The sequence below is a fragment of the Colletotrichum scovillei genome (genome assembly GCF_011075155.1).
Source record: "Colletotrichum scovillei strain TJNH1 chromosome Unknown Contig00005, whole genome shotgun sequence".
In the NCBI taxonomy this organism is placed as follows: Eukaryota; Fungi; Ascomycota; class Sordariomycetes; order Glomerellales; family Glomerellaceae; genus Colletotrichum; species Colletotrichum scovillei.
This window is the reverse complement of record NW_023336263.1, coordinates 1,990,568-2,003,776: the sequence shown is the minus strand read 5'-3', so window position 1 is coordinate 2,003,776 and position 13,209 is coordinate 1,990,568. Positions and strand designations below refer to the sequence as shown.

Here is a 13,209-nt window from a genome sequence, read left to right as displayed (position 1 = left end):
GAAGGAAGCTACCTACATGTTTGGTCAGCGTTGCTCGCCTCGTCTCATTGCTAGTGTCTGGAGCAAGAGAGCAATGGCTGCATGCAAGCTCGAGCTCATGCATGATGCAAAGTGCAAAGGCAAGGGGACTGGACCGTAAATTGCATGTCTCGTCCCTTTCACATTGGCAGCCAAGACGAAGGGAAAAAAGTACCCCTTCACCCTATCGCCAAACACCCAGTACCGGTAGTGTCCGAGTATCAACATAGGAAGAAGGCTATGAGATGGCGTCTCATGCGGGGTAGTAGGTATGTACCTTCAACCCTCACAGCCCACCTGGTCACCCTCCTTGGGATGCAGAAAGAAGCACTTCTTCCTCCGCCCTGCTTCCACGGCAGCCCTGCACGCACACATCTAACCCATTCACCGTGTTTCACGCCGATCTTTCGAGACAACTCAAAGCGCACCGAAAAGAAACCACGTTCCGAGTTCTGGTGGCACCAGAATTGCCTACCCGTACTTCAGGCAAGGCAGCTATCCATTGCCGAGTTGCACAACTCAGCGCATGTGCGAGACCAGATGCCCACTCAATGGTGCAAGGGGATGACAGAACCGAACGAGAGAACGAGAAAGCGTAAAAGAAAAAGTACGGGTTACATGAGGGGGGAAAGAAACGGATGATCTGCCCTACTCACTGCCAGTCCGCGATTGGAACATTTGGAGTCACACCACTGCAACTAATACGATGCAATACCAGACTCAGCAGCTAGAGTGACATCAATCGAGCTTGTTGCCGGTCAAGTTGTTGGCTTCGAGAGCGATCTAGGCCAAGTAGCACGTTGCCTATCGAGAAGAATGCAATCCTACGGTCATCAACTCGACTGCCGTTGACCAGAACCAACATCTATTGGGATATCCGGCCATGTGGAGTAGAAAATGAGGCTGCAAATGCAGAAGAAAGGAAGAACAGGCAACCAACGAAATCTGTCCGCATCAGGCGACCCCTGGGACCAACAACGTGAAGCACTTGCAGCTGTTGCTCACCAGGGGGTTGAGGAGGGGGATGACTGGATGAAAATGGGGCTGCTCATCGAGTGATCAGAGCCACTCGGCCGCACATATCTCTTAACGTGCAGTAGCCGCGAACCACCACAACCATACAAAAGAGGTCATAGCAACCCTTTCTCTGTCGCCTCGATCTGCGTAGGAATGCGAATGCAGACGCCTAGTTCGCAGGTAGTCAACTGCGGCCAGTTTTGGGACTGGTCGCTTTCTTCTTCTAAGCAGGCTAGCTGAAAGGCATCGCCATCCTTGAACTCTAGCTGATGGATAGGATCGTTCGAAAAAGGTGCCGTCTTGGTGAGGAGATAACACCGAAATCATGGGACGAGCACGGAGGGAGATGCGACCTGTAGCATAGCCGAAGCTACAACTATCCGTCTAAAGCAAGAGGAGACCACCGATGGCGTTGACCACTGCTGAGCGTACCCGGCGACAAATCCTACGCTGGTGTGGGCTGAAGAGCTCCGGGCGGTCGCAGCGGGCGGGCCAGTGGCTGCTTACATGGTCCGGGGTCGGCTCCGAGAGACAGATGATGGGATGATGCATTCGTATGCGGGTGCCAGGACTGATCAGACGCAGGCTGGTAGGCATCCATCTCGCAGTATGCCGGAGTTTTTTGCGACTTCGACTCTGACTCTGTGCCTGCATGGGCGCCTCACCTGTTAGTCGCAAGAGCTGCACACCGAAAGTTGCCGCAAGACGTAACTGGTCCAGCCAAGAACGGCGATTGAGTGAGAAAGGCAGCGTTGAAAAGGGTCGAGCGTCTGAAGTGCTGGTTGATTGGAAAGTCCGCGGGCTTGGTTATCTTGGCTTGCAAATTGCTCGAAGCCGCATAGTCCAACAGGTACAAGTAACTAGAAGCAGCAAAGGAGTAACTATCGCGAACGGGGATACGCCCTTTGGCGATGCTGAGGGTGACGATGAAGAAGACGCGCATGCTCGTGGGATGTTCGTCAACTCGGATAAATTATAGTTGTCGATGGATGTGATGTAGTATCTGTAATCTAGGATATAAGCGGCGATAGACAACTGTCCCGGGACTGCACTTGTATGTCTCTTGTTGTGGACACAGGGCTGGCCGTTCTGAACGTTGTATACGCCGCAACGCGAATACGACACGGACATTAAGTGATAGTAGAGGAGACCAAGGGCGAAGGGACCAACTGTGTCACGGAAGTCGAGGTGAAGTCATCAAGCATCCCGGGTGACGGGGAAGTTGGGAGCTTTACGTTGGCAAGGAACCGTATCCACAATCCGCAAGCCAAGGGCTTGAAGAGGCGCCCACGGCACATGGTCGCCGTCAGCGGCGTCGGTCGAGACCAGAAATAGTGGCCCTAGTATCCATAATCGTGAGTAATACAGCGACACAGAGGAAAGCTCTGGTAGCAAGAGGCCAAGTGGTTAAAAGACTCTGCCGCCGTTGGTCGATAAAGATATCGTAGCTACTTCGGAGCACAAATAATCAATAATAATCAATATCTGCCTGGTACCCGCAGTTTCTCAGTGGCAATAGAAAAGTGCGAGTCAGCGTTGCAAACTGATGGGTCACTCAGTGTCCGGGACAGATTGACAAGACGGGGTTGCTGACACGGCTATGCCTGACAAGAAATGCTGAGATCAACAGACTAGTGTAAACAGGCAAACAACTTAAACAAGGTTCTGAGGGGAAGGAATACCTGGGCCGGAGAAAAGGTAGGCTGCCAAGAGATGAAAGCAGTCGTAAGGGAACAACCATCGGCGACCGAAGTTCAGCGAGACGGGAAGCTTCGTCAGTGTCTTGAACTATTGACAAGTCGACTCTGACTTGCCTCGGACGCAAATGGTTTGGCCGGTTGCCTTTCCGGGGAAACTGAAATGTGTATCCCCGTTAGCAGAACCTTAATCCTTAATTCAGATAACGTGTCAGCGTGTCTTGTGTGACAGGGACAAAAGAGGCATTTGGAAAGGTAACTGTAGATCTAGCGACATTAGCTCATCTTACCTGAGCTGCTATCCAAGTAGCTTTCTCTACGGATACCTAGGTACTGCATCACAGAGAACCCTTCGTAGTGTAGAATCATTTGCCGCTAGCCGACATGCCCAGCGAGAGACAGCGGGAAGCATTTTGGCAGGCCGGGTTTCGGCGAGGTAAGGCGGTTGAATAAACAAGTGGATTCCGTACCTTATACTCGTGACAATCGGCGGTACACCATGTTGGGAAAGGAAACATACAGACTACGGTGGCTACCTCATGCCTTGAATAGCCATCGACGAGCTCAATACCGGTATAAGTGTCTTGGTAGGTACGTGGGAGTACCCTGTCAAGTGTCTGGCGCTGTGTCTGAGTGTGGCCGAGACAATCATGGAAAGAGCCTGGAGCCCCTTGAGATGTTCTGAATAAGAAGAAAAAGACCGGCGGAAAGAAGCACAGTCACTGAGGTGGGCCCCCATTGGACATTCCATTCTAGGCGCGGTACGTTCCCGGTTCGCAGCTGACCTAAGACACTCGGAGCGGTGGATCCGCTTTTAGCCAGTCAACAACGGGAAAGTCAAGACACCATGAGCTCTATCCGAATTCCTCAAATCTTGCTGCTATTTCTCTCCAGTCAACGTCAATGGCAATTGCTGTTTGATTTGCACCTGCAAATTGCGGACAGCCTTTACAAGGGCAGTATTGCTTATCTGCCAATTTCTGTCGTGGGCTTCCTTGCCTGCATAACGCTCTCTGCAGGCGCGGATGAGATTTACAGGGGACGGGGCCCACGGTCCACGGTCCACGGCGAAGAAAGTGACAGACGCTAAGCCCGATTCGCCCTCTGCCATAGTAATCCCGTCACTCTCGTACAAGAGGCTTTTCGGCCCAGGTCGTCTTTTTTCGGTCCCCACATGCCCTGTTGAATGTTCGCTTGGCGGAGAATGAGAGACCGCTTGGCCCGCAGCGCTTGAGCCGACTGGCATGACGCTAGTCTTGTTTCGGATCTAGCGCCAAGCTCTCGCGCCGGCAGCCAAACTGAGATCTACAAGCGTCCCTGCTTCCACTAATTCTTCACTTTTGACTCTTTGGCTCCGTTGACTGCAAGCCGGAACAAGTCCTTTTCTCGTGATTGAGAAGCGTGGGAGGCCAGTAGAGTGGCTGACAGGCTGGACCTAGGTGGGAGAAAACACCGCACAGTCAGACAGCGACCACACTGCCAAAACTGGCACCTCAAGTGACTGGGCGGGCGGCATTTGAGGCGGGAACCCCACTGTTTGCCAAACGTCTGAAACCCTGCTCTGCGACAGCATCTCTCCCAGTAGTACCAGTTTACTCCGAAGACTCGACTTGGTCTCGTCAGTCCATCTGAAGAACTTGAAGGATCGTTTGGTGTTGCTGACAGGACCGGCATTTGTTCACGACTTGATACAGAATCGCCCTGTTTCCCCCAGTCCATCACCAGGAGCAACTTGATGAAAGCGAGCTCGGAGATCCCCGTGGTCACCTTCTCGCATTCTGGGAGGGCTGGTCGGTGGATGGCCGAGCCCTAACGAGGTGATAATTTAGTTTTGGTACTCTACCGATATTTACAAGTCAAGAGAAACTTCAGCCATGGGACAGTAGAACTTTGGTTTCTGTTCGCGGTGTTCCGGGTAAATAGGTTCATCGCACAGGATCGCTCTGGGCAGAACATGTGGCATTGTTTCTGGAATGCCTGCTGTGAATCGGTGGCTGGCGTCTGTACGGATAGATGAAGAGGCAACCTGGAAGTAAAGTGTTTGGACTTCCCTTGACTGACAGTGTACAACAGAACCAGACAAAATCGCCATTACTGGTTGGTCAACAGGTCTCGACAACCTGTCTGTCGGCCGGCTCTGCAGATAAGGTGTGGACGATCCCAGTCCGCTCGTGGTACATTACTCCTTACGGGATTTGTGCTTGGGCGTGGGCGCTGTCACGCTGTGGGTGGGTGGGAAGAATGCCAGACAAGGAAGAAACGATGAAGCACCGAAGGGCAGCCGACCATGTTCTCCTCGGTCTATTCTTGTGATGTATACGCAGTACGTAGAGCCACGAGTGTTCCCCGCAGTAGCATTGTGGCCACTTGCTGTATGATGGAGAGGATAGAGGCGAATGTTTGGGGACGGCTTGGTAAGTAATCATAGCATCTACGGATAGATGGATCTACAGATGGAACGAAAGGATACCTTGTTTTGCGTCTTGTGCCACTACTATCCAATGTGTGATGGACCTTAGGTGAGGTAGGATATAGGCAGTGGTAGGTATTACCTACTCCGTACACGACGGATAGTGAGGTGCGGAATGGCGGATAGGGTACGGAGTAAGGTACCTAGCTGGCTGCTGGTATGAGTTAACGACCTTCCCTGCCGGTGATAAACGACCGAGTCTGTTTGGGTGGATCTGGGCAGTGGGCAGTGAGCGGGGCGGATTCGGTGGATTTGGACTTATTTAGCGTTTGTTCACTCCAGACGCCAATGCTGCACCTCCCCACTCGTCTCACACACAAACGAACTCCTGCACCTGCACCTTCAGGGAGGCGCCGGCCGAGGGCTGTCCGCAGTCCCACATTGGTGCTGCTCCTGTCTCCTCCACCCTGAATTCTGTATTCTGTCTCTGCCCGTTATTACTAAGGAAAGGCAAGTAGACTTTGCAGTCTACTAGGTAGGGCTGTACTTGCGGATTCCGCCTAGCACCGTCCGTACATACTTACGGACAATTGTTCTTGAAGAACAGAGAGATCGCCGAGGAAGAGGTCAGACACGCAGACTACGGTACGTGGCTACCTACACTACAGATAGGTACCACGACATCTTGACGATACCGTAGTCAATGGGAGCAAGATGCCTATCGTCTGCTCGCCTGTCTTTTGTCTTTCCGACGAGACTGTGACATTGCCCAGCCCGTCTTCCCATCGTCGCTGTCTGCAGCCTGCTGACGCTGGGCCAGAATACACGTATATGTACGGCGGCCACACGCTCCTCGTCTTAGCCGTGTCGGAAGAGTGTACTTGATCCAGCTGCTGTGACACACAGACAATGGCTGTAGGTACCACTACTCCCTAGACCTTAGCAATGGATTGTCTGCATTCGGGCGTCTTTGTGATGGATTCGCCCGGCCCCCCGGCTCAGTGCTCCCAAAGACGGCACGGTTTCCCCTTCTTGTCCCTCCATGTCACTCACCCAGCACGCACCTTCTCTGCCCGGTGCCCACGCCTCCCACGCAGTACGTAGTACATACAAGTAGTTCATCTGGGTCATAGCCTGGTCTCCTTCTTCCTCTCGAGTCTCTCTCTTCCTTCCCCCCGGGCAGGCCTGGACAATATTTGGGTAACACTTTCAATACAGATTGATCCCGCCGTGATGTGCCTGAAGGCCAGGTACCCATAAGTACCACTTCCCTCTCCACCGTGAAGGGAACCCCGGTCGTTTCTTGGTTCCAGCAGGAAAGTCTCCAGCGGGTTGGCTTCTCTCGCTTCTGAATACGGCCCCTGGGTATCCTGCCTCCGCAGCCGGTAGAGAAGGGAAAAAAGAGGAACCCCCCGGCCTCCCACCAATCAACGTCCCGGACGCTTCGTGTCGGACCCCAAACCCAAACTGTTCCTGAATCGTCCAACCTTGTCTGGTATTACCCTCCCGCACCCGCACTCTCCTGCTCACTCCCTCTTTCGCCCTGTCCTACGCCTATTCCTCTCCTTCTCCTCCACGACCCAATTACCTACCCACGCCCTGCCTCTCTTTCTTGCACACTACTGATTCCACACTTGTCCACCACTCACCACCAAAATCCCGACAACCGCGTAATTCCATTTCTGTCGACTCACTCGATCGATTCTCATTTCGACTACCTTGGGCGACGACTGGTTCGGAGCGCGGCACAATCGGCAGAGGGTAAACGACGCAGGCAACCGCGGGTTGAGGCCGGGACTGGATCTGGATTTGGGCCTACGGGGTCAGCGGCGGACGCCCATGTTGTGAACTTGGTGCCACCACACTCTCAACAGGCCGCAGCTCGTCGTCGAAATCGAAACCCGACCATCGAATCACCATCTTCATGGATCCATTCCACGACAAGGCAGGCAACGAGCGGAGGGCTTCCCTCAGGATGTCAGCGAGGGCTTCTTTGACCGCCGACGATGATGACTACGACCTAGCCGCAATGGGCATCTCGGACGGCTTTCGCCCAGCCAACGTCTCTGCTTCCCATCAACCCATCAACTCGATCACCAACCCTTCGACTGGCTCGGCGGTTGTGTCACGAGAATCTCCCGTGCCTCAGCGCGTCACACCACCTCGACCTTCCAGCATTTCAAAACCTCCTCGTTCCCATGATCCGCTAGCCCTCCGTCACGATGGTTCGACGTCTCAATCCCAATCTAGCGGCGCCCCAATGTCTCGTGTCTCCAGTGCCTCGAGCGATTCACCAATAATCAGATCCGAGAGCCCCTACGAGGGACCGTCTGGGCCGTCCTTCCCGTACCAAATGTACCCGCAACGGACCAACAGTGTCGCGACGTCAAACACCGCTCGCATGTCCGAAAGATCATACGCCGGGCCTCGCGGACCGACACACCCATATACACTCTACACGCAAAACACCGTAACCCCCGACACGAACGATGGTGACAGCATCCCCGTGGGATTTGCTGGCCGCTCCGATGGATATCACCGCCGCATTGGGCCAGATGGAGAGGAAGCTGCTGACCTGATCGGACCGTTGGGCCATACCGAAGAGCTTCCACCCTACACTCGATACCCCGAGCAGGCCTATACAAGGAAACAGCCAGGTGAACAACCACAATTATCGACGCCTCCAGTGCAATCTCAACAAGAGCAACAACGGCAGCCAGAGCAGCAACAACCTCGGGCACAACAACCTGCCGTCACGGTCATGACTGCAACGGTACCCGCCATTCCTGCTGGCGCTGGGGGCATCGGACTTGCGACACGCAATCCCGAGTTTGAATCACGAGAGGATCTACGTCTTTCATCGCCATCCCGGACGTCTTCTCGGACGTTGAATGACGAGACTGCTAGCCAACACGAGATCAACACTGCTGCCGAGTCCTACGCTGAGAAGGGCGAAAACGCGTCCGACCGAAAATGGCAGAAGAGGGCAAAGAAGAGGTTGTTCGGTGTCGTTCCTTACTGGGCTATCTGCTTGTTGGCAGTTGGACTGGTGATGATGTGAGTTGATATCAACTTCTTTCCTTCTCTGTTTAATGTCACTAACCATATCTAGGGGTATCATTCTCGGTGCTGTCATCGGAACATTCTTCGCCAAGCATAAAAAGCCACCTGGCAAGCATCAGGACGATGAGCCTATACCAGTGGTCATCCCAACAGCCACGGTTGATGTGAAGCCCCTTGCTACTCTCCCACCGGATCTTCCACCAATGGAGATTGGTACCTTTGGTCTGCCGCCTCTCATTGCAAGCCAGGCACCAAGTACTTGTTTCAACGACACAACGCAAGCCCAAGCCTGGACCTGCAACATTCCCTTTACCAGCTACGTCATGGGCGTCTCCAGAATCGCCAATGAACTACCTATATCTGACTACACCTTAAAACTTACTACTTTCAATGACAGCGATCACGACGATAACTCTAGGATCAACATGTTCTCGTGGGGTACTCAACCACCACTGATCATGGATCCTCTGAAGATGCGTCTTGTCAACGACACTTCAGAACAAGGACGCGGCGCCGCATGGTTCGCTCAGATGACATACAACAAGACCGTGGTCGTTCCTGAGGATAGGTTCCCTGGCGTCGTCTCAACCCCCAAGAAGCAACAGCCACAATCCAAACGAGGCGGATCATGGGACGGACCACCGCCTGGAATGTCTGAATTCAGCAGGAAAGGGGTCAAAGGAGCACAGGCCGGCGATCGGCCTTGGATCTGTACTTGGCCCGGAACCCTTCTCGAAGTCTTCGTCTACCCTGCCCAGAACAACAGCTATCAAAGAAAGCCTTCTACCACGACGTCCAGGCCTCCGGCGGCAGCAACATTCCCTCCTTCAACATCGACGCAATTCTTGGTCCGCGGATTGCAAACCCAGTCTCCCCAATCAAGTCCGATCCCGACTGATAGGCCACGCCGTGCCCCACCACCACCTTACCCTCAGGTCATCAAATTTGAAGAGCGACGTGTTTCGCTCGACCAAACGAAGAATGCCTACTGCCGACAAGTCGAAGTCTGCGATGACGGCCAGAACACCGTGCCCGTACTAGACGATCAGGGCCAGCCAATTGAGGTCATGATCATGGAAAACCGGCAAACGGTAGCAATCGCAGACTCGAGCAAACGCTGGATACACGAAGACAGCCTGTTGGTATCACCTCGAGACCGGCCATCTAGGACCAGTCAACTTAGCGACTGTGGATGTATATGGTGGTTCACATAACACCCATTTTGACCATGACGGACAAAGTCACCACCACAACCATGATTTACTGTACGGATTAATGTACCACACACCATTTTTGCGTCAACAGTCTGTGTTCGTCAATACGGCTGTTGACTTCTTTTGTTTGGGGGCGTCAATTGAGATGTGGATGAGCATCTATAAGCGTCATTCAGTAGGCGCAATTAGGCAGGCGATTGTATACATATTTGGCAAATACCTATGGATGGGCAAAGATGCCCCCAAAAGGCCACTTGCAGGACGGCAGAAAGGTTTACTTATATAGCCTGCCGATTCCTCTCAGAGTAGGCTACACACTTATTTAAAGAGATTTATTCATGTTGCAAGTCATCCTATCTTAGTCGTAGTGTTATGTGTAGAGCGGGAGGCATAGAGTAATTCAAAGCCAGACGTGAAAGAAACCACATTGTGTGGCGAAATGGCCCTCCTCTCATAATGCATGCATGCTGCCTGCTGGGTATCATTTTCAAAATCACTGCCTGCCTCAACTGTCACTCTTCATGTCGGCCGCGAGCCCGTCCAAAAAGTTCTCAGCCATCTTCTTGGCCCTCCTGGCCTCGACCTCTTTCCGCCGCTGCTCAATCTCCTTGCGCCTCGCCTCCTTCTTCTCCTCCCTCTCCTTCCTCGCCGCCTCCGTCCGCACTCTTTCTTCTTCGAGCCCCTGAAACTCCTTTTGCCTCGTTTCCTCGTCCTTGCTAAACTTGTAAAAGCCCGTGCCCTTTGTGCGGATCTCGCTGTCGGCGTCGTAGTGCCTGGCCTCGGGCGGCGTGGCGCTGCGGTCCCGCTTCTTGGCCAGCTCGGCCATCTTTTCGGGATCCTCCGGGTTGAAGGCCATGGTCTGGATGGCGTCGCCGTACAGCAGCTTGGCCGGGGCCGCGGGGCGGGCCGACATGCGTTCGAGCTCTTCGGCGCCGAGGAGGCCGCGCCGGCGCTGGCGTTCGAGGCGTTCCTTGTCTGCTTTTGTGCCGCGGCGGAGACGGCCGAATTCGTCTTCGTATTCTATGATTGTGTGGTCCTCGTCGTTGCCGTCGCCGTCGCCGTCGGACTCGTTATCGTCGGAGCCGCTTGAGCTCGCATCCTCCCGGCGGCCGTTCTTCTTGTCCTCCGATTCGGCCCATTTTCGGTCAAAGTCGATGAGGGGCGCTGCCTCGTTCTCCTTAGGGACGTAGTCGCCCCGCTTCATGGCTGCGTAGAGGCGTGCCTTTTCTTCCATCTTGCGTCGTGCGCTGGCGAGGTTTGACGTTTCTTCTTCCGTGCCGAGCGGGTCTTTTAGGTTCAACTTGTTGCTGCTGGCTGCTGCTGCTGCGCCTGCGGACTTTTTATTATGCCTGTCGCCATCTCTTCCTTTCCCGCCAAAGAGGCTTGATCGTGCCTTGGAGGGCCGAGGCCGGGCTGGTGCTGAGGATGCTGTGGAGGGGGCCGACATGAGGGAGGTGAGTTGGGCTGTGAAGTCGAGCGAGCTGCCAAGGGCCGTGTCGTTTTTGCGCTTCTTGGGCGGCGGTTGGCCGTAGAGATTTGGATCCTGCGGGGTCTTGGTGTGCTGCATCTTGGTGTGCTCCGAGAGTATCACTCGGCTTGATCAGAAATCCAAAGGGATGCTCGCTGTGTTTAACGTCGCTGTGTACAATGGTGGTGTTCGTCGAGGAGGTGTAGATGGGAGGACCTTGCCTGGACGCATGCGCAGGCAGTGAGCGCAGTGGAAATGTCCCTTATCGTTATCGGAATAGCAGGCACGTCGGGCAGGCGACACCAAGGTGCTACCTCAAAGCATGAAACGGAATTTGAACCGCCACAGGTACCCTAGAATAGAGCTCCAGGTACCCTAGAAATGATGTCTTCAAATAATTTGAGACCATCCACAACCCGTGTTAACTTGAACAATACGCCAAGGAGCCCGCCATAAAGTTGCTGACCTCCTTGGAAATATTGCTATTTTCGTAAGTTCAGCAAGTCCTATTTACGAAATATTCCTGAAGGTCAAGTTGGAAATTTGTGGCACCTCGAAACTTCAGTCAAGAGTACATTCGCTTTCCTTCTTTGTTCTCGTGTCTGCTGCCCCTGTCGCTTCATAGTACACATTTATGACATCTCATTCATAAGGGAACCTCAACAAACAAAAAGAGAAGCGAGTCTCCCCTTCAATCATGAGAACCGCCCAGATACGATTGGTAGCCCGATAAAGTAAACACATTGAAAAAGAACGCTGCATCAGGAGAGAAACGCTTTTCGCAGCTCATTACGCAACCATAGCCTATACGCCCATTGAGCTACTGCTCTAGTCTCTCGCAAAAACCTTGCGCTCAAAGCACAGCCCCTTGATCATAACCTCGCATTCGCTCTACCCAGAAAATGAGCTGTGCCCGGTCCCGGACTCGCTCGGATGCTGTATGCGTTTCCGCGCTGAATCTGTCACTGTCACTGTCGAAGGGACGGCCGTCGTCCCACCCGAGGCTCCCAGTGGTGGTGGTGGCGGTTGTGCCTTTTGCGGTTGCAACAAGTGCCTCGGCTCACGCAAGGATGTCTGGTTTTGGTTCTGATTCCACGGACGGCTCCAACATATCCTATAGATGTAGATGACGATGTCTACACCGATCAGGAGGAGGATAGGGCCAAAGAAGCAGAATCCCAGTGCGATCTATCGAAGGAGTGTTAGCGACGCGGCGGTTGGGATGGATTTTGACTGGACTTACAAAGGCGCCTGAAATGTATCTCACAATGGTAGGATAGTCGGAGTGTAGTAATGAGTAGGTCATCATGGTGTCGTACCACGAGGCGGTTTGCGCGTGAGTATTCATCAGGGAATTGCGGGAGCAACGGCGAGGGCCGTTGGCTATTTAGATTGGGATTGATTGAAGAAAGATGACGATGATGGGAGAATGACGGGAGCAATGCGGCGGGGTGTTCTTGAATCGCAATGGCCGGTTGGTGCAGTCGCGCGTGTAACGGCAGAAATGTAAGGTAGTCTGACGGCAGGTAGCGAAAGGGATGTTGAGAGTGGTATGACGAGACGTGATTGAGCAATCAGGTAGAGAGAGGGTCGTTGCTGGGTATGCTAGACCCTTTGCGCCAAGGGGTGCAATTGGGGGGGATCTCTATGTTAATAAATATTCCCCTCGGTCATGTTCTTGGGCGGGCCAGTCGTGAGACAGTCAGGTGTTGGGTGCCGAGGTGGATAATCAGGCAAAGGGAGGCATTGATATAGATGCTTATGAGGATGCGCGGAGAGAGCATGGGATGGCCGACCGACGCCTCCGTCACGTTTTAGTGTTTAGTCCAGATCAAGCAGCCAACAGTGCAGCGACTTTCTCACTCTGTAAGTGACAAGGCATTTTGGTAATCTTCCGAGAGCGACCCCCTTCTTCCATTCGATGGAATTCACAGCAGCTAGGGCCCTATGTCTTCCCATGTCTTAAGGCCAAGGTGGTAGTATAGTCACCCGGCTCCCTTCTGAGCCTTTTCTGTTCTCTCACGAATCCATCCTTGTTATATCCTACACCTGTATCTCGGAAACCTTCCCGTCGTGTTCTGGATGGTAAAAGGGGCGCCCTCGGCCCCTCTTCAGCGTTGGAAAACATACCTTAACTTGTAAGGTACACTGGCGGGTTGGGTGGCTGATCACCCGGAACGAGTGACGCAGCCAGGAACCCGCAGCGGGCACGGGTGCGTCGGGCGGGCCTTCAGCTCTTATCGCTTATCACTCAGGTACCGATACCCTGAGGTTCACTGGGGAGGTCGAGTGTCGATTTTCACCGCCTGCCCAATCGGCAGC

The 13,209-nt window shown here is 53.6% G+C and overlaps 3 protein-coding genes across 3 annotated transcripts; 1 reads left to right on the top strand and 2 right to left on the bottom strand.

Moving 5' to 3' along the window:
- The first annotated feature begins 6,387 nt into the window (after positions 1-6,387).
- HER10_EVM0012144 (uncharacterized protein) lies at positions 6,388-9,829 on the top strand. The gene is made up of 2 exons (XM_035481545.1): positions 6,388-8,199; positions 8,255-9,829. Exons 1-2 carry the CDS (start codon positions 7,067-7,069, stop codon positions 9,417-9,419), a joined length of 2,298 nt encoding a protein of 765 aa, XP_035334464.1. The 5' UTR covers positions 6,388-7,066; the 3' UTR covers positions 9,420-9,829.
- Positions 9,830-9,924: 95 nt separating this feature from the next.
- HER10_EVM0003224 (uncharacterized protein) lies at positions 9,925-11,135 on the bottom strand (the record flags this gene model as incomplete). Its single annotated transcript, XM_035472908.1, has 1 exon — positions 9,925-11,135. The coding sequence occupies exon 1, from the start codon at positions 10,984-10,986 to the stop codon at positions 9,925-9,927; it is 1,062 nt and encodes a 353-aa protein (XP_035333837.1). The 5' UTR covers positions 10,987-11,135.
- A 297-nt stretch (positions 11,136-11,432) lies between these two features.
- HER10_EVM0010860 (uncharacterized protein) lies at positions 11,433-12,643 on the bottom strand. Its single transcript, XM_035480307.1, has 2 exons — positions 12,131-12,643; positions 11,433-12,075 (listed from the first exon to the last, which is right to left on the bottom strand). Exons 1-2 carry the CDS (start codon positions 12,233-12,235, stop codon positions 11,779-11,781), a joined length of 402 nt encoding a protein of 133 aa, XP_035334373.1. The 5' UTR covers positions 12,236-12,643; the 3' UTR covers positions 11,433-11,778.
- Positions 12,644-13,209: the final 566 nt, after the last annotated feature.

Bases quoted from the DNA above. Each gene is read 5' to 3' on its own strand.
- HER10_EVM0010860 (XM_035480307.1), bottom strand. From the start codon at position 12,235: ATGAATACTCACGCGCAAACCGCCTCGTGGTACGACACCATGATGACC. The intron at 12,076-12,130 runs GTAAGTCCAGTC...CTCCTTCGATAG, and splicing joins GATACATTTCAGGCGCCTTT to ATCGCACTGGGATTCTGCTT.
- HER10_EVM0012144 (XM_035481545.1), top strand. From the start codon at position 7,067: ATGGATCCATTCCACGACAAGGCAGGCAACGAGCGGAGGGCTTCCCTC. The intron at 8,200-8,254 runs GTGAGTTGATAT...AACCATATCTAG, and splicing joins GCAGTTGGACTGGTGATGAT to GGGTATCATTCTCGGTGCTG.